Source organism: Antedon bifida, chromosome 8 (assembly GCF_963402885.1).
Source record: "Antedon bifida chromosome 8, ecAntBifi1.1, whole genome shotgun sequence".
In the NCBI taxonomy this organism is placed as follows: Eukaryota; Metazoa; Echinodermata; class Crinoidea; order Comatulida; family Antedonidae; genus Antedon; species Antedon bifida.
The window spans coordinates 22,595,596-22,617,030 of NC_136233.1; the positions used below are offsets into that span (position 1 = coordinate 22,595,596).

The 21,435-nt window shown below is 34.1% G+C and overlaps 3 protein-coding genes across 5 annotated transcripts in view; 2 read left to right on the forward strand and 1 right to left on the reverse strand.

Annotated features, from left to right (window-relative positions):
* The window catches only part of LOC144850061 (potassium voltage-gated channel unc-103-like), a 49,913-nt gene extending 43,535 nt beyond the window's left edge, over nt 1-6,378 (forward strand). For all 3 annotated transcript variants that reach the window (XM_078707238.1, XM_078707239.1, XM_078707240.1), the window contains 5 exons: nt 2,037-2,245; nt 2,824-3,076; nt 3,902-4,095; nt 4,442-4,661; nt 4,967-6,378. In XM_078707238.1, coding sequence (XP_078563364.1) covers nt 2,037-2,245; nt 2,824-3,076; nt 3,902-4,095; nt 4,442-4,661; nt 4,967-5,955 — 1,865 coding nt within the window. In that variant the 3' untranslated portion in view covers nt 5,956-6,378. The remainder of the gene's footprint in view (nt 1-2,036; nt 2,246-2,823; nt 3,077-3,901; nt 4,096-4,441; nt 4,662-4,966) is intronic.
* The window catches only part of LOC144850066 (uncharacterized), a 140,492-nt gene that overhangs the window by 69,849 nt on the left and 49,208 nt on the right, over nt 1-21,435 (forward strand). The gene's annotated exons all lie outside the window — the stretch shown is intronic.
* LOC144850365 (cilia- and flagella-associated protein HOATZ-like) lies at nt 18,368-20,545 on the reverse strand. The gene is made up of 4 exons (XM_078707643.1): nt 20,349-20,545; nt 19,710-19,748; nt 19,120-19,190; nt 18,368-18,900 (listed from the first exon to the last, which is right to left on the reverse strand). The coding sequence occupies exons 1-4, from the start codon at nt 20,530-20,532 to the stop codon at nt 18,691-18,693; spliced, it is 504 nt and encodes a 167-aa protein (XP_078563769.1). The 5' UTR covers nt 20,533-20,545; the 3' UTR covers nt 18,368-18,690.

Consider the following 21,435-nt stretch of genomic DNA (forward strand, 5'->3'; position numbering starts at 1 on the left):
ACGCAACCCGTAAATACGTTCGAAACGCGACCCATGAACACGTTCGAACGCAGCCCATAAACACGTTCGAACGCGTTACTACGAACGTGGTTTTGTTTTTACGAACGCGTTTTGGGAATAATTTCAGCTCAAGTCAATTACCGAGCGTCAATTTAATATCTCTGAATTGGTGAGAAATATATCTCGTAAACTTTCTGAATCTTATTATAAAATACAAACTGTAATTTGATTTTGCTTTTGAATCGATAACTACCGATAGTACAGTAGTAGCTAATTACAGATACTGATAGATTTATGTTTTCCCATTCCTGGCATGGCATAACAGGTTGCTACGATATGCACGAAACGCTAGGCCAACGTACGTACGCACAGCGCACGTAATTTGACCAATCATAAGTGACAAATGATATGAATTGTGATTGGTCAAATTACCTGCGTTGCCTGCGCGTCATTGCGTTGCGTAGCAACCGATCCAAGGAGCGCGTACTTTAGATTTATACAGCTAGCTCATCATTATTCTTAGCCTATAGTGTTTTGAATAAAAATGGCATCAAAACAATCGGACTGTAAAATAATATATCATCTGTCGTCGTCGGAAGTATTCAAATGTCTAATTCACCTTCTTTCAAACTACTTTGCACTTTAACATTTTTCATTTTAGTGATTACGATGACAACATGGTTGTCAGTGAAAAAGGGTACAGCTCCTCGCAGTGTAATTACGGTACTAGCAAACATCTTAGCAAATGTCTTAGGAATAACACAACTCACTACTTTCTGATTTTTTATAACTTGATTTATGGTCTTCGATCAGAGAGAAATAGATAAATTGAAAAAAATAACCTTTTGGAAAAGCATTCGTTAAATTTATGTTCATATCAACATAGCCTGTAGCAGTATTATTATCTAGAGTAATGAATATAGCAACAAACGGTATGTTATGTATCGGTATAGTCCCTAATCTTTAAGAATCTCTAAGTAAAATTACCCAAGAGCAATCTTGGTGATAATTATTTTTTTTAAAAGAGTAAGAAACTTTTAGAAGGACAACCTCAGGAGTAATCTACAGTAGGTTGTGCATTAGTTGTATTCGTCACGTGTTAACTGCGCGCGCGGAATGGTGATTAAAGGCGCGAATGTTGCGCATTCAAGATAATACTACAGATGCGTGCTATACCTGATGACAAATAGAGACCTTTATCTTCTCCCATCTTGATAAAAGAAGAAGCACGTGTTTCATGATAGGTAAAACTAGATACTATGTTCAATAGAACATAAACCCAGTCAGAGGAATGCCATTAATTAGTTGTCATATAGGTCATAAACGTTACTCTTTACTTAACATGATGTGTGCTATTAAATATTGTAAAAAAATATGTAAAAAATTCCCATCGTCAATGAAACCACACACACAAATCTTTACGCGTGCGTACAGACGTTGATAATCTTACTGCGTCTCTTTTGTGGTGTTATTGAAGACTATAGGAAATAAAATTCTGTCAATCAAATACTGGTAATATTATGATAACATTTCTTTTCAAAAAATCCTGTGTATTCAATAAGAACAGTATCATAGAATAATACTCAAATGTTTATTCACATTTTGCTTCAAATGCGTTCAATTATTGTAATAATTTTTGATCATGTTTTTATACATTTTTAAGATAACGTTTTGATGGTTAGATACTTTATTGTAAGAGAAGTTGTCTGTATTGATAAAAGATTGAAACTGCCACACACGTTTTTTTAACTAACAATATTTCTGAATGTTGGAAATTATTTAATTCGTTTTTTCTGACATGAACCTACCCTCCCAAATCAAATCCCAAAATAATAATGAATTGAACTCTTCACCAACTTGTCTTCACTATCAAACTTTATGTGACAACAAAATGTGATGTGGCCATATATGGACATGATGATGTCATATCACTACCATATTTGGGCATATCACTATCATATTTGGCCACATCACACAAGTTTGATAGTGTGGACAGAGCTTTACATATAATTAAGATAAATATGTTTCTGTTACAGCTCTTATGTTTGCATGCGTTTTCGGTAACATGACCGCCATCATTGAGCGACTGTATGAAGGAATGGCAAGGTATCATCAACAGATGGCGCTCGTCAAAGAATTTATCAAATTTCATAATGTGCCGAGCCCATTGAATCAAAGATTGAGGGAGTACTTTAAACATGTGTGGACGTCTGCAAAACAAAGTGACGTACAAGAAATCGATGAAGTATGTACACGTCATAGTTCATAGTTCATTTTATTTGTCCAAACGGAAATTCATGTTGACATACAATTGCTCAAAATTAGTTGATGGTTAATAACACAGAAAAGACAATGCTATTTAAAATAATATAATAATAAATGCATGATTCCGACTAGGACGAAATGCAAATGACTGACGTGCCACGCACGTATTTAAGTTTGACCAATCAAAAACGACGAATCAGATAAACCGCCACTTTTGATTGGTTCGATTACTTGTTTGACTGAGATTGTTAGATTATTTATCAGAAGCTGTGAGATTTCAATTACGTTTAAGTAGAGCTACACTTTATCTCAGATATTGAGCATTGTCGTTATTAATTCAAGCTATCGATGACTCATGAAACTAAAAGTAATAATTTTGAAGCAGTTAATAATCGAAGAAGTATAAAATACATATTTTATCGTTTTTTCAGCTAGCCTAACTGGAACTAATAGTAATAGACTCTTTATTGTGTCGGTAGGTGGCGGTAGACCATCATATTTAAATTTATATGGAAGGTGTTAATTATTATATTATTTGATATCATTTTTTTTTTTTAGGTAATGAAAACTTTTCCAGATTTTCTTCAGGCTGACATCTCCCTCCATCTAAATCGGAATCTATTGAAAAATACTGCAGCTTTTAAAGGTGTCAACGTCGGCTGTTTGAGGGCGCTATCTATGAAATTTCAAGCCACTCATTTAGCCCCAGGAGACGTTCTAGTTCACATCGGTGATAACCTGGCAACGCTTTATTTTATATCAAGAGGATCTTTGGAAATTTTGGATGAGGATGCAGTTGTTGCAATTCTAGGTTAGTTGTTCTTATTGTCACGTGACGCAACACGCAATTCACTGACGTACATGTTCAGTTTTTATTTTTAAAGAAAAGTATAAATTACCATTTATCGAAAGAAATTTATTTTTAAATCGATGAGCCTTGTTGCCAGTTTTATCCACATTTTTATATAATGATATTAATATAAAATCGTCATTTTAATTTTAGTAAAAGATAAACAATCTTTTTAAAATGCGAATGTATTATTTATATTATGCTTGACACTACGCATGCCCAGGTTAATTTGTGTGATTTTTGTTATATTCAAGAAACGTTAGTCATGTTATTTCTCCATAATGTGTCTGTATTGATTTCTAATGATTTACACAATGTTACAAGAAAGTAGGCCTACATACGATTACATTACAATTTGCATTGTTAATACAACATTCATTCGTCCAACGTAGGAATCTAATTGTAAATAGATACTCAGAGCGTCGCACTGGACACTTTTTTCTGTCATTAAACCAACCTATGAGCCTGTCTGTTTGACCTGAAAATGCAGAGCGTATGAGAAAACAATTTTAAACAACATGTTTTATTGAAATCCGATAAACATTTCCACAAGCTGTGAACGATTAAATTAAATATAATCTACTCTCCAATGCAAAACACTTATAAGCCTAACTGTCAACGAAACTTATATTCTTATACACTGATGCAATAATAGAGGCGTGCATTACATTGATAGAATGGCATGTGAAACATACGACAATTATACCTCCCCCCTCCCTCCATGTTTGGAGGAAAACCCACCAACATTATGTTATACCATTTTGCATTATACTTTTTGACGTTTAGGTAAAGGAGACATTCTTGGCGAAAACTTTTGTCAATATAGTACAGTGGGAAGGTCAAAGGGCACAGTTCGAGCATTGACCTACTGTGACCTATTGTCATTAACACGAGGTGATCTCTATGAAGTCATAGATTCGTATCCGGAATTTCAACAACATTGGAGAGATAAAGTTAACATAACATTTGAACTTCGTGACGTAAGTACTCACAACAACTCGATTAGAAAAACGTTAATGGCACTTTTGTACGACCAAGGCAATCTAACAACAGGATGCTGAGATGGTTTATCTGTGGCTGCGACACGATATGTTAACAGAAACAGAGAATATCAATAGATCAATGGACTGATGCGAGTTCTTATCTTGGCAATGCGAGTGTCCTGTTGTTAGATTGAATTGGTACGACTAAATTTTTCCAGGCATTTACAACCAATTATAAATAATCTTAGTTAGGCCTACTAATAATAACTACAGAATTATCAATCTTTGTCAGACAACTAGGTTTGATTATTTGAAATTATGGTTTAAATTTTTGCATTTCCAGAAAAATCTTCCTCCAGTTGCGGGTCAACCAATAACACCAGTCAAGAAATCGAGGAGAACCAGCATTCCAACGACTCCATGTCCTCCTCGACGATTTGGAGGCAGTTCTGAAATGATCAGATCCGGAAGTGGACTACTGGAGTTTTCACCAGAGTGGGCTGGACGTGACATCACTCCTGGCTTCTCTTCTGACGAAGATGTCACCAAAGAATGTAAAGAAGGTAATATTATTGCATGAAAGCAATGAGAAAGTGCCAAACTTGGTGGAAAGTTTTGTTGAAGTGGTTCAAATCCACAGTTATGGAAACTTAGGCCTACTTTACTTTGCCCTTTAGTAGCTGCTGTTGGGGTACCGTAGATGATTAAACGACTCTCTTCCACGTGTCTTCTTAATGAATTAGGTTGTGTATCAAGACCAAAGCAGAGACACATATATATGTATTCGTCATAATGTCAACATTTACTGATATTGATAATATACATGATCTGTCTAGATGTCATTAAGTAAATAACTCTTATTTTGCAGAAGAGCTTGATCCTCTTATCACTATGGAGTTGGGTGGAAAAGAAAGAAAGCAACGCAGACGAGTCAAGCAAGAAGACGATGAAGATGAGGATGATGAGGACGATGAGTTGGAAATTCCGTTCCATCATCGTGGAGAAACTACCAAAGACTTGTTGGATATTGATCAGGGAACAATGTCAATGCCACACATAGTTGTAGAAGACGTCAGTCCAATAGTAGCAACCAGTGATCTTAATAATAGAATAGACAACGTCTCATCAAAACTAGAAGAATTAGAGCACAAATTCGAAGAAAAACGCGACGCCATCTTTGAAATTTTAACGAGAGGCTATCCGCAACATATTAAGCAAGCGTATGTTGGCAACAAGACGTATGCAAAACAAAATGGCGCCGTCTCAGGGCATAGTATATGGTCGTCTTTTGATGATGACAATAGTGATTCTAACATTTATTGTCACTTTGCAAATCCTTCTCGTCAAAAAGCTTATATTCTCAGAAACTCGACAGCAGAGAATCAGGGAGCGGAATCTGGCAGTTTGAATAGGCCGACAGTCGGGTCTTCGTATCCAAATATCGAAAGGCGATCATCATCATCCGGATATAGACCTCATGAGACATTTACAGCAAGTACATGCAACGTCACCGCGCAGTCAAGCAGAACAGCCGAAATACTAGCCAAATCATTATCAACACCAGAATTTGTAACCGACCAAGGGAGACACAATTTGTGGTTGCAGCATTTTGATCCAATGGAAACCAAAGAAACTATATCATTAGATTCCTTGGATAGTAACCTAATAGAAATGCAGAACTTAGACTTTAATCTCGCCCAACTTCCAACAAATACTGTCCAAACGCAAGGATCTGACCTCAGCAATCAATTGCACACATTTATTCCTGACCAATCATCGACATCGAATGAAGGAACACGCTATCTGATTGGTCAGACGACACAGGGTGAAAGTTTTTCTTCTAGTACGTCCTGCTGAGTCTTGAAATTTGCTTCAAAGAGCAGAATACTTGCTGACTATTTGTACGTAGGCATATCATCGACGTGCCAATAGACTACGCAGTTATTTAGTCTAACATTCAGTCTGCGCATGCCCATATGATTCTGTGTATATCTGCGCAGTCGAATCACGCGTAGCGCGTTGTGAAAACGAAAGCTCCGGATTACTGTTGTGAGAAACTATGTAACTTGCATTAAAGTGGTTGTGAACCAAGATTGTATGACTTTGTGTGGAATTGGCTTGACATAATTTGATGTAAACCAGCATAATTAATATTGTTATTGATTTAACAAAACAATACATTTTATTGATATCATCTCAGATAACAAGTGAATCACGAGGTAAAGAGACCGAGGTAAATGGAACAGTGCAATAAATCCAAACTGTGTTTTCTACTACCTACACATTTTGATATCATTTTTATATTTTCATAAATTATATGTTTCTACCACTCCTTCCCTTATGATACCACTATTTATTTTAATTTGTTTTCGCTTTATCCAGTTGCGATAGCGTACACATGTTCATAAAATACGGAATTGTTGCGCATGCGTATATTCAAGATCATTCACTACTGACTTATTTGATTGTCTTGTTTACAAAATGATCGTAAAGTTTTTAGAGGCCAAAATAATGATCATTGATGACATTTAGAAATGTCGTCTCTCTCAGAACAACATTCAGAATGTACGGTTATCGGTATTACAATTCGATCTGTCTATGTTTTTGGTATATTAAAGGGGGATTCTGGGTTTAAAATTGCTTTTAAATATCGTTTATTTATTAAATAAAAAATATTATAACAATATAGACATGTCAGAATGAAGAAGTAATAACGAGAAATTAAAAAAATTAAATTTTATATACATTTTAGGGTAAATTCATGGAAAGTCTGTTTTTCAGCAGCTTAGGGAAGCTCATTAATATTCATGAGATATTCACAAAATCACGTCATCAGTGGATTCCAAACTCGCGACGTCAAGCTTGTACGTTGTGTTTGTCAACTTGCATCTCTAGCTCTCTCCCCTGTCAAACGACGACCACCCGATCATTGTGAAATACATTTTTTGTAGATTTTCTAAGCTAGGCCTAAAGTGTAATAATAACAGTAGTAGCATATATTTATTTGACATTTAATGAAATACAAAATTTACTAGTAGTACAGATTTACGGAGTCATAAATTATACTATTTTTATTCCTCGAATAGTACAGATCGTATATCGGCTTCACGTACTAGGCTAGGCCTAGCCTAAATCATTTTATTCATGGGTGAGAGCCATTTCTGACTAGGGATTCCATGCCACGATGGCTACGTTAAAACATTGGGGCCATCATGGGCCTAGCTAGCCTACTACTAAACGATTGGCCCATAAATAACAAAACTCAGTGGATTCCACACCCATCCTATCAACCAAACTCCTAAACAATCTAACCCTAAAACGTTCTACAAAATCGGCTGTAAATATTGAGGCAAAACGAGGTCCGATCGCCTTCCGCACGTATGGTGTCCCGATCGTCTAATAAGTAGGCCTAAAATAGGCCTAGTTTACTCTCCAAAAAAGCGGATACTGCATCAAGCAAGTAGACCAGGTAGTAGGAAGGAGACCTAGCCGATCCGGCCCAGTTAAAAATTGAGCTAGCTAGTGTAGTAGACCCTATGCGAATTGATACTACCAGGCCTTTTACTATAGGCTACACTTTTTAAAATTAGCAATACTTATGTTTACAAAATAATATTCCAACTCTCTCATTCGAGCTATATTATCTATACCATTCCGGTAGGTCGAGTCGACCTTCAATCAAATACTGTACATCGTTCATGTTGTGATTATAGACGGGGTATACTCGACCCGACCAGTTTGGTATTGTATATTGTATCTGCTTATCACGTGACGATGCCAGGCATGGGCAGAGAGTGAGCACGTGTATCGTCGTCTCGCTCTCCTCGCTCAGGAATGTATACGTTACGCTTCATTGATTTTGAAAGCTTTCCCTAAGTCAGTGCGAAAATCGGCAAACGTAAAGTGCAAACATATCTAATTTTTCACTGTTTTGATGGATTTTCATAAAAAATTGACTTTATAAATGGGAAGACCGACTAAAATTACATCAGATAAGTATAATTTTACAAAAGTATTTGATATGGTTAATGATAACGAGTCGTCGGAAGATTGACCATTTCACGAATTTCCTATTCTGTAACCACAGTGTGATTTTGCCGTAGCTGCACTTGTAATCTGGCCTCATTTCACAGCCTTCGTTCTGCTTCACTGGGCGCTTATATAAATTGAAACTTTTACCGTTCAAGAGACAAACAAATATATTTTACATTTTTTGCTATTCATTTTAAACCCGGAACCCCCCTTTAAAGCTTGGAGGCACACACTTTCACGCACCGTACACGACACGAAAGTAATTTGACCAATCACAGCCGACGGATAGTTCGAACACTCGCTTCTGATTGGTAAAATTCCTTACGTTATTTCAGAGTCGTATATTACCTCTGGTTGCAGCAATAATGTAAATAGGCCTATATCTTGTTTTAGTTACACACGGTTATTGTTATTCTATGGATTTTTGTGAACACGCATGGAATAGAAACCTATTTTTTTATATTTTATTCTATTTCTCATATTGTCCTTTTAAAATTCTACTATAAAATAGTCGGCCAAGTCGGCTTCAGTAAACCCGCTCAAGTTAACTCGATTTGAATTTGATTATTTTATGTATTATTAATCCTATCCTATCTATTTTTAATATTAGTTCATTTGATTATCTTTTTATTTTAGTTAATTTCTGGCTTTTGTTTTCTGATGAAAATAGTACGGCTTTTGTACGCGCGTGTTCAAACGCTGATGCAAATAGTACAGTTTTTGTACGCGCGTGTTCAAACGCTGATGCAAATAGTACGGCTTCTGTACGCGCGTGTTCAAACGCTGATGCAAATAGTACGGCTTCTGTACGCGCGAATTCAAACGCTGATGCAAATAGTACGGCTTCTGTACGCGCGTGTTCAAACGCTGATGCAAATAGTACGGCTTCTGTACGCGCGAATTCAAACGTTGATGCAAATAGTACGGCTTCTGTACGCGCGTGTTCAAACGCTGATAAAACAAGCACGGCTTCTGTACGCGCATCGTTTACTTTGCCTTTGTTCGTAATATCACCGACTATTTCCTATTTTCTTGATAATATTTGATTATGCATTGAATGGTGTGTATTGTGTACGCTTCGTTTACAGGGTATTTTATACAACAACTCGTTATGTTAGCTTAAGTCGGTCATTTATTAGTATTTTGAACTAGCAATATTGCCTCTTATAATGTACTAATGCTGCCGAAGTTCCTCAACATTTTCTGTAAATAATGTATGTATAAAAGTGTAAACACAAAGGAATAATTCTTGTAATAATGTATATGGAATATGTTGATATAATGATGAACATTTTTAATAACAATTATATTAATAATACTTCGCTTTAAATTAATTAATTAAACCGCTAGAATTTTAGTGTTATATAATTTGGCTTTGATATAGTTTGTTTTGATTGCTGAGGCTGTGTGGTGTTTCCTTACTTTGTTTCTATTATAAAGATTGGTTCCCACTTGTAAAGTTGACCAATCACGACACAATGGATAATTTGAATTGTCGCGTGTAATTGGTCAACTCACTTGCGTCACGCCTGCGAGAAACACACCTAAATGAACTGTTACCAATGCGTGGCATTGAGTACATGCTAAAATAAATGAATTAAATGTATCGTTGATTATCTTTCTCTAATTCATTCTAATAACGAATTTCGTCCATGGTGAGAGCACATTGGCATTATACAGAGGTGTGATTATAGATTGTCTTTTCAACATTTCTGTTTGCATATTATAGATGTGTTTTATACGAAAGCCTCTTCCTTCCTTCCACTGGTGAAGTAAAGATTACAAAGCAAGTCAATAATTTATACTCTGTGGCAGGATTAGGCTTTCGTACTTTTGATATATTGTATTTACTAATTAGTGTAATTTAATTTGTGGTTGCTTCAGACAATTTCTTAAAATAAAGATGATTTTGTAAAACTTGGTTTGCAAAAACAAAGTGGCACCTAGTTCATCGAACCATTTAACACTAATTATGATAATATATTTTGAGAAGGTATGTTTTAATAAACTTCATATTTTATATCATCTTCCAACATATAATACCAATTTTCATTTGGTGAGTACACACGGCGGGCCGATGTTTTAAGTTAACCTATTGCAAATAATAATAAAGTATAATAATTATATATAATAGCTTTTTGTAATACAAGGTGGTCATGCGCATATCTTTCGCACACATGGGAGATCGTACACATACCAATATTTTATTCGTACTCTTGGTACCAGTATGTTGCAACAGTTACTATTGTTTGTAGTGTAACTTTGCGTAAATCTCTCATGTGGACGAATATTTGGTTGATTTACATGTCGCCAAGTGAAACAATTGACGTGAAAAAACCCAAACCAAATGCGCGTGTAGAAAAAGTTATGCTTTTATGTACGCGCGCTTTTGTGTATTTCTTCGTGTCATGACGTCACTACTTGAGGTCAATTTGGATTTATATAACTATGTATCGTAAATTGCTTTACATGCTGCATACAGCGCATGCGTGGAGGTGATCGATTGTAAATATTGGTTCTTTTCTCTTGAATGTGTGTGATTTTAGTGAACTTGGTAGAACGTAATTGAATACATATAATAATACTATACATACTTATATACAATAACAACGTATCCGTTTACTTTTAAATTAATTTTAGCCTTTTTCTAAAAGCGGTCACATCCATACCGTTGACTAATATTTTAATATGTACTGTAATATGTTATACACATCATTTTACACAGCATATCACCATCTTCAAACACATCGTCGTTAATCTATAATGAAATATTATGTTTAAAATTCCATAAAGAATGTACATAACACTTAGGCATGTTGTTTTTATTGGAATTATTCACTAGACCCGTAAAATTGGAAGATATTTGGCATAATTGTAAGCTACGGTAGAACCTCCATGGTAGAACTCACATTAAAGGGATAAGTTTCCTTTGCATAGGGGTTAGCCTTAGTGTTTTCAAATATTATATTGCCACAGCCCTCGTTGGTTTCACGAGAAAATGTCCCCCATAACCCCCCCTCCCCCTCTCTCTCTTCTTTCGATTATTAGTACATGAACCTTTTAAAATAGTAGTAATAGTAGTAGTAGTAGTAGTAGTATGTGAGGTATCAGAAGTGGGGATTACTCACAACATATGGTGTCAAACAAGCCCATGGGCCTATTTTAAGATTTTTACATCGGTGTAAACGCTCATTGCATCCCTAACAACATACATGATATTATTTTATTGTTAATTCTTTAAGCATTTTGTACCTCTATGCAATGACGTCATCATCTAATGAGCATGTATATAGTCTTCCTTCTTATTGCAATGATGAATGTCACGTGATCATTTTTAATGTATTTGTATGTGGTAATACATTAAACCATAAACTATCATTTTGTGAGTTTTTGTAGTGTTGTTAAAATTAATCAATTATCAGCGAGCAGCTCAATATGTCTAATATATTTTTTAAGCAATCGATCGATGTATAAAAAATGTATGTATGCGCTTCTTGATTTTTTGCGTGGTATTAATATTATTTTCGCGTTGATTTTTTTTTTGCTTATTATTTTCGACTCGGAGTTTTGTTTTTGCTGTACTTTTAAAATATTATACATCTATTCAAATCCAAATACTGGTTACTATAGGCCTAATGACGCCAAAAAAACAATTTTTTTTTTATTGAATTGAATTTTTTTTTGGGGGAGTTTTATTTTTATGTAGTTTGTTTTTTTTTCGCGTGATATTTTTTCGCGTTTATTTTCGACTCGGAGATTCGCGTTTTGTTTTTGCTGAAAGAAGAACTTAATTACATGATTAGTAAGAGACTTGAACCACTTACCTTTGTTGTTGAGTCTGTGTCTGCTGTACAGTGACGTTTTACTCGTTGAGCCGTTGAACCCGGGTGATTGACAAAGCTCTTTATTGATAGAATTATTAGACCGTTTGTAGCGTTACGCATGCGCATAAATCCCACAGGGATTTTTTTTTTTAAATACGCTATTTTCAAAATACTATTTATTATGCAATGATATTGCTATATAGGCGCATATATTGCGTTACCATCTTATAGACGTATAGTAACTATTTATGTCAAAAAATAAAAAGGTCGAAATTTGGCCTTTTTTCGAAAACATCCCTGTATTTTTTAAATACTGTTATTATGCAATAATATTGCTATACATGCACATACATTGCTTTATAATCATCTTATAGACGTATAGTAACCATTTATGTCAAAAAATAAAGAGGTCGAAATTTTGCCATTTTTTGAAAAATCTCTGTACAGGAAAATTATCGAAAAATGGCCAATTTTCGACCTTTTTATTTTTTGACATAAATGGTTACTATAGCATAAAAAACATGCGCAGAGTCGAATAATGGGTTCTGCGCATGCCAATTGTGCTATAGTAACCAGTTTCATCGAAAAATAAAAAGGTCGAAAATTGGTCATTTTTTGAAAAAATCCCTGTACTATAGTACAGGAAAATTTTCGAAAAATGGCCAATTTTCGACCTTTTTATTTTTACACATAAATGGTTACTATAGCATAATAAACATGCGCAGAGTCGAATAATGCGTTCTGCGCATGTCAATTGTGCTATAGTAACCAGTTTTATCGAAAAATAAAAAGGTCGAAAATTGGTCATTTTTTGAAAAAATCCCTGTACTATAGTACAGGGAAATTTTCGTAAAATGGCCAATTTTCGACCTTTTTATTTTTTGACATAAATGGTTACTATAGCATAATAAACATGCGCAGAGTCGAATAATGCGTTCTGCGCATGTCAATTGTGCTATAGTAACCACTTTTGACATAAATGGTTACTATAGCATAATAAACATGCGCAGAGTCGAATAATGGGTTCTGCGCATGCCAATTGTGCTATAGTAACCAGTTTTATCGAGAAAAAAAAAGGTCGAAAATTGGTCATTTTTTGAAAAAATCCCTGTACAGGAAAATTATCGTAAAATGGCCAATTTTCGACCTTTTTATTTTTTGACATAAATGGTTACTATAGCATAATAAACATGCGCAGAGTCGAATAATGCGTTTTGCGCATGTCAATTGTGCTATAGTAACCACTTTTGACATAAATGGTTACTATAGCATAATAAACATGCGCAGAGTCGAATAATGGGTTCTGCGCATGCCAATTGTGCTATAGTAACCAGTTTTATCGAAAAATAAAAAGGTCGAAAATTTGTCATTTTTAAAAAAATCCCTGTACTATAGTACAGGGAAATTTTCGTAAAATGGCCAATTTTCGACCTTTTTATTTTTTGACATAAATGGTTACTATAGCATAATAAACATGCGCAGAGTCGAATAATGCGTTCTGCGCATGTCAATTGTGCTATAGTAACCACTTTTGACATAAATGGTTACTATAGCATAATAAACATGCGCAGAGTCGAATAATGGGTTCTGCGCATGCCAATTGTGCTATAGTAACCAGTTTTATCGAAAAATAAAAAGGTCGAAAATTGGTCATTTTTTGAAAAAATCCCTGTACTATAGTACAGGAAAATTTTCGAAAAATGGCCAATTTTCGACCTTTTTATTTTTTGACATAAATGGTTACTATAGCATAAAAAGCATGCACAGAGTCGAATAATGGGTTCTGCGCATGCCAATTGTGCTATAGTAACCAGTTTCATCGAAAAATAAAAAGGTCGAAAATTGGTCATTTTTTGAAAAAATCCCTGTACTATAGTACAGGAAAATTTTCGAAAAATGGCCAATTTTCGACCTTTTTATTTTTTGACATAAATGGTTACTATAGCATAATAAACATGCGCAGAGTCGAATAATGCGTTATGCGCATGTCAATTGTGCTATAGTAACCACTTTTGACATAAATGGTTACTATAGCATAATAAACATGTGCAGAGTCGAATAATGGGTTCTGCGCATGCCAATTGTGCTATAGTAACCAGTTTTATCGAAAAATAAAAAGTTGAAAATTGGTCATTTTTTGAAAAAATCCCTGTACTATAGTACAGGAAAATTATCGAAAAATGGCCAATTTTCGACCTTTTTATTTTTACACATAAATGGTTACTATAGCATAATAAACATGCGCAGAGTCGAATAATGCGTTCTGCGCATGTCAATTGTGCTATAGTAACCACTTTTGAAATAAATGGTTACTATAGCATAATAAACATGCGCAGAGTCGAATAATGGGTTCTGCGCATGCCAATTGTGCTATAGTAACCAGTTTTATCGAGAGAAAAAAAAGGTCGAAAATTGGTCATTTTTTTAAAAAATCCCTGTACTATAGTACAGGAAAATTATCGAAAAATGGCCAATTTTCGACCTTTTTATTTTTTGACATAAATGGTTACTATAGCACAATTGGCATGCACAGAGTCGAATAATGGGTTCTGCGCATGCCAATTGTGCTATAGTAACCAGTTTTATCGAAAAATAAAAAGGTCGAAAATTGGTCATTTTTTGAAAAAATCCCTGTACTATAGTACAGGGAAATTTTCGTAAAATGGCCAATTTTCGACCTTTTTATTTTTTGACATAAATGGTTACTATAGCATAAAAAACATGCGCAGAGTCGAATAATGCGTTCTGCGCATGTAAATTGTGCTATAGTAACCACTTTTGACATAAATGGTTACTATAGCATAATAAACATGCGCAGAGTCGAATAATGGGTTCTGCGCATGCCAATTGTGCTATAGTAACCAGTTTTATCGAAAAATAAAAAGGTCGAAAATTGGTCATTTTTTTTAAAAATCCCTGTACTATAGTACAGGGAAATTTTCGTAAAATGGCCAATTTTCGACCTTTTTATTTTTTGACATAAATGGTTACTATAGCATAATAAACATGCGCAGAGTCGAATAATGCGTTATGCGCATGTCAATTGTGCTATAGTAACCACTTTTGACATAAATGGTTACTATAGCATAATAAACATGCGCAGAGTCGAATAATGGGTTCTGCGCATGTCAATTGTGCTATAGTAACCAGTTTTATCGAAAAATAAAAAGTTGAAAATTGGTCATTTTTTGAAAAAATCCCTGTACTATAGTACAGGAAAATTATCGAAAAATGGCCAATTTTCGACCTTTTTATTTTTTGACATAAATGGTTACTATAGCATAAAAAACATGCGCAGAGTCTAATAATGGGTTCTGCGCATGCCAATTGTGCTATAGTAACCAGTTTCATCGAAAAATAAAAAGGTCGAAAATTGGTCATTATTTGAAAAAATCCCTGTACAATAGTACAGAAAATTTTCGAAAAATGGCAAATTTTCGACCCTTTTATTTTTTGACATAAATGGTTACTATAGCATAATAAACATGCGCAGAGTCGAATAATGGGTTCTGCGCATGCCAATTGTGCTATAGTAACCAGTTTTGACATAAATTGTTACTATAGCATAATAAACATGCGCACAGTCGAATAATGGGTTCTGCGCATGCCAATTGTGCTATAGTAACCAGTTTTATCGAAAAATAAAAAGGTCGAAAATTGGTCATTTTTTTGAAAAAATCACTGTACTATAGTACAGGGAAATTTTCGTAAAATGGCCAATTTTCGACCTTTTTATTTTTTGACATAAATAGTTACTATAGCATAATAAACATGCGCAGAGTCGAATAATGCGTTCTGCGCATGTCAATTGTGCTATAGTAACCACTTTTGACATAAATGGTTACTATAGCATAATAAACATGCGCAGAGTCGAATAATGGGTTCTGCGCATGCCAATTGTGCTATAGTAACCAGTTTTATCGAAAAATAAAAAGGTCGAAAATTGGTCATTTTTTTAAAAAATCCCTGTACTATAGTACAGGGAAATTTTCGTAAAATGGCCAATTTTCGACCTTTTTATTTTTTGACATAAATGGTTACTATAGCATAATAAACATGCGCAGAGTCGAATAATGCGTTATGCGCATGTCAATTGTGCTATAGTAACCACTTTTGACATAAATGGTTACTATAGCATAATAAACATGCGCAGAGTCGAATAATGGGTTCTGCGCAAGTCAATTGTGCTATAGTAACCAGTTTTATCGAAAAATAAAAAGTTGAAAATTGGTCATTTTTTGAAAAAATCCCTGTACTATAGTACAGGAAAATTATCGAAAAATGGCCAATTTTCGACCTTTTTATTTTTTGACATAAATGGTTACTATAGCATAAAAAACATGCGCAGAGTCGAATAATGGGTTCTGCGCATGCCAATTGTGCTATAGTAACCAGTTTCATCGAAAAATAAAAAGGTCGAAAATTGGTCATTATTTGAAAAAATCCCTGTACAATAGTACAGAAAATTTTCGAAAAATGGCCAATTTTCGACCCTTTTATTTTTTGACATAAATGGTTACTATAGCATAATAAACATGCGCAGAGTCGAATAATGGGTTCTGCGCATGCCAATTGTGCTATAGTAACCAGTTTTGACATAAATTGTTACTATAGCATAATAAACATGCGCACAGTCGAATAATGGGTTCTGCGCATGCCAATTGTGCTATAGTAACCAGTTTTATCGAAAAATAAAAAGGTCGAAAATTGGTCATTTTTTGAAAAAATCACTGTACTATAGTACAGGGAAATTTTCGAAAAATGGCCAATTTTCGACCTTTTTATTTTTTGACATAAATAGTTACTATAGCATAATAAACATGCGCAGAGTCGAATAATGCGTTCTGCGCATGTTAATTGTGCTATAGTAACCACTTTTGACATAAATGGTTACTATAGCATAATAAACATGCGCAGAGTCGAATAATGGGTTCTGCGCATGCCAATTGTGCTATAGTAACCAGTTTTATCGAAAAATAAAAAGGTCGAAAATTGGTCTTTTTTTGAAAAAATCACTGTACTATAGTACAGGGAAATTTTCGAAAAATGGCCAATTTTCGACCTTTTTATTTTTTGACATAAATGGTTACTATAGCATAATAAACATGCGCAGAGTCGAATAATGGGTTCTGCGCATACCAATTGTGCTATAGTAACCAGTTTTATCGAAAAATAAAAAGGTCGAAAATTGGTCTTTTTTTGAAAAAATCACTGTACTATAGTACAGGGAAATGTTCGAAAAATGGCCAATTTTCGACCTTTTTATTTTTTGACATAAATGGTTACTATAGCATAATAAACATGCGCAGAGTCGAATAATGGGTTCTGCGCATGCCAATTGTGCTATAGTAACCAGTTTTATCGAAAAATAAAAAGGTCAAAAATTTGTCATTTTTTGAAAAAATCCCTGTACTTTTTAAAAACTTGTTATTATGCAATGTTATTGCTATATATGTGCATATATTGCTTTATAATCATCTTATAGACGTATAGTAACTATTTATGTCAAAAAAAAGGTCGAAATTTTGCCATTTTTCTACAAAAGATTTTTTCAAAAAATGACCAAAAAACGCACTTTTCAAATAGTGTTTTTCCAAAAAATTGGGATGGCCAAATAATGGCCAAATTTCGACCCATTTAATTTTTGACATAAATGGTTACTATACGTCTATAAGATTGCAATATATGCGCATATTCTGTTCAACAATATTAGTGCATAATAATAATAATTTTTTTTTTTTATTAGTATTTTTAAAAGTGAATATTTTACTTGAGTTGACCTGCGCATACCACAATAAAATAATATCATCGCATGTTACCACGATATAAATCGGCATGCGCAAAATCTCATTATTTTTTCTGCGCATGTTACCTCAAATTGGCTAAAAAATGGCAAAATTTCAATCCATATTATAGTTTTTGAAATAAATGGTTACTATACGTCTAAAAGACTACGATACCGCAATATATACGCATATATATATATATAGCTTAATAATTGAATTTCTAAAAACTCATATTTGGTATATTTCGAAATAAATGTAATATACTGTACTTATATAATAAATCTATTCAAATAAAAAAAAAAGACGTTTTTTTTGCTTTAATTTAATTTTGTTTGTTTTTTGGGGTTTTTATTTTTATGTTTTTTGTTTATTTTTTCGCGTGGTTTTTTTTCGCGTTTATTTTCGACTCGGAGTTTCGCGTTTTGTTTTTGCTGAAAGAAGAACTTAATTACATGATTAGTCAGAGACTTGAACCACTTACCTTTGTTGTTGAGTCTGTGTCTGCTGTACAGTGACGTTTTACTCGTTGAGCCGTTGAACCCGGGTGATTGACAAAGCTCTTTGATAGAATATTAGACCGTTTGTAGCGTTACACATGCGCATAAGGCAAAAATAAAGATAGACACGTTATCTTATTGGGTTACAGGTTTTTATTTTTCGACATAACTGGTCATATTTCGAAATCTCTGTACTATAAGTACAGGGATTTTTTTCTAAAAATTCAATTATGTAATAATACCTTTACTAATAGTACATTGGTCTGCGCATGTTATCTCAATGGAAAATTTAAACAGTACATAGGTAAATACCTTTCCTACAGAAAAATTCTCCGTATGTTACCTCAATACACATTTTTTGACATAACTAGTTACTATATCATATTATATTTTACATTAAAAAAATTTTGAACATTTAATTTCTTTACAAAAAACACAACATTGATGAGAGTTTTACAAATTCTTGGCCTTTTCAAAAGCATCAAGTGCCTTCATACTCGTTTCAGCCACATCTTCATCTTCATCAATAAATTCATCGTCGTTAATAACTGCGCCCATAACATCCTGGTGGTAATATCTTTTTTGTTTTGATAATGTTTCCTTTGAAATCCTTTCCTTTTTCCTTTTTTGTAATAGCGCCAGATTTGCATCGCGCATTAAAGCCTACAAATAAAAAAAATCAAATTATTATTATTAGACGTCTACTTAAAATTAGAATAAGTACAGAACTTTTAATCCAATATCTTCAATCTATCCTGTACTTGAGTTCACTCTACACTATCAAACTTTATGTGATAAAAAATGTGATGTGCCCATATATTGACATGATGATGTCATATCACTACCATATTTGGGCATATCACTACCATATTTGGTGCGTACCTGGTTTGTGAGTTTCTTGCTTTCTTCGTAAATTGTTTCTTGATGAGCTTTGTTAAGATGTGCTTCTAATTCTTGGTAAAAGTAAAATAATAACAATTTTAAAACTATTATGAAATTGTTTTGGACAGTCAGTAGCTGAGAGCTGCTACTGTATGTAACACTCTGTTATCTATTTTATACCTCCTCCTCCTACTCATGCCTGTTTATACTTCTAAACACTATAACTCCTCTGCCGCTCTAGGAGATGAGTTCATCAATAATCAAAATCTTTCTTTTTAATTTTAATATAAATTTATTTTATATTGCATTCATTCAGAATTTCAGGCCTATGTGTATGTCTATGTACATACTGTATCTGTATGTATACACACAGGTTTTATGATTGAAAATACCTTACAACTATTTGTGTTCAAATTGCGAAAATACTGAAAATGACACATAATCAATCAACCAAAGTAACATACTGACATTAACAATAATTTGATTAAACTAAGAGGGGCGAAATCCAAAAAGGCCAAAAGGTGAGGCTAATAATGGTACATAACAACTGCTGCTCATACAAGTTTTGTCAAAATATATGCACAACTTACTTAAGTCATTTTCTTGAGGTTTGCCTGATAAGTTCACCTCTGTTAAAGTGAAAATAATAATATTTTAATACATTTAACAAACTCATAATAACTGTAACTATGTGGATGCAACAGGTAATCTAGCAACGAGCCGGCCATTTCGGCCATTGGTTATCAACGCCTAAATTCATGTTAAATGCATAATTTACTCACAACTTTACTGTACTCACATAATTTGATACATTTGCGCAAAAGAAGTATGGTATGATGTATTCACTGCGTCTTTTCTTGTTGGAAATTTATAGTTTTGGGTTCAAAATATGCAAATCACACATTAAATTATTAGGAGACTGAGAGACGAGTATGCACGGGTATGACATGCATGACTACAAACAAAGGCTTTTTTTGCCTAGCGAGTACCCGTACGAAAAAATGTATAGTGGTAGTGGTACCTCTAGCTAGCTACTAGCCTACCTAGGCCTAAAGCCTTTCTCTAGCATAGGCCTACTAAATAGAAGACTGACAGAAGAGGGCCTGGCTGGTGGGACTACTAGGTACTAGGACCAGGTTTAGGCTACTAGACCTGGTCCTAGGGCTAGCCTAGGCCCTAGGCTAGCCCTAGTAGCCTACTCCAGTACTGCTGCATGCTATCTAGCTTACCACCTTCTTGACCTGGCTGAGGTGCAACTGGTAGACGCTGTCGTATATCTCCTGACACTAGCCTTGATTCAATTGTAGGGTGTAAAGTGACAGACTGCCAAAACAGCTTGGCACATGCTTTGTCTTCTTCAGAACTACCGGTGAAAATAGTTGTTTTTGATTCCAAAATTCCAGCCACAGCCATCTTGTTGTCATGAAAATTGTAAACAATAATAGAAAGAGCGCCCTCTATTTTCATCATACACATAGAGGGGAGTGATATCAATACTGTACCAGAGCCATATATATAAAGAGTTACGACATTGAAAATTAGAAGCCATTTTTGTGTCAAAGAATTCGCACGCTGAGGGCGCGCGCGTCTCTTTTGTATAGCGTTTTCCTATAGTTCATGCATTATTTTTAGATTTTTTTGTCTATGAAATAACGCTTATATTCCGTTTTTATTTTAGTAATTACTTTTATTAATGGTATTAATTTGGTAACATATATATATTGTGTCTATAATAACAAAAGAATAAATGCTAAGGCCTACATGCAAGTCAGGATACATCAAAGCATGAACCAATACAAAAAACACACAAATTTACCCCTCTTTTTATACAGTATATGGCTCTATGTGTGTTTTTGACACAAACTTTCAGAGACTCGTTCATCATTTCATTTGTAATAATTTGCCTTTATTATTTAAATATTGTTCATACCCTATTCAATATATTAACAAATATATCCACGACACTTTATTATTTTATTTAGTCATCAAAGCATGCATTATGAAGTGAAAATATTACATAATTGTTATTAATAGGACGTAGTTATGGGATGTTTCATTCAAAAATCAATCAATCGAACTTTATAATGTATTAGCGCACGCACGCGCAATATTCTTTGCCGCAAGTACTTCTGTACGCTGTGCACATCGATATTTCACCGTAAAATGTGCAATTACATTTTTTTAAATATAAGAAAAAGTTTAAAGTATTTTCTTGCTCCTATACTTTACATGCAATAACGGAGAAAAGTTTGACACAAATTGATCTGCATATCACGTGACTATAATCCAATGTCGTAACTCTTTATATATATGGCT

Excerpts from the sequence above, each read along its gene's own strand:
- LOC144850365 (XM_078707643.1), bottom strand. The coding sequence starts at position 20,532 with ATGGCTGTGGCTGGAATTTTGGAATCAAAAACAACTATTTTCACCGGT. Across the intron at positions 19,749-20,348 it reads TCAGCCAGGTCAAGAAGGTG|AGGTGAACTTATCAGGCAAA; the intron begins GTAAGCTAGATA and ends TCACTTTAACAG. Across the intron at positions 19,191-19,709 it reads ACCTCAAGAAAATGACTTAA|AATTAGAAGCACATCTTAAC; the intron begins GTAAGTTGTGCA and ends ACTTTTACCAAG.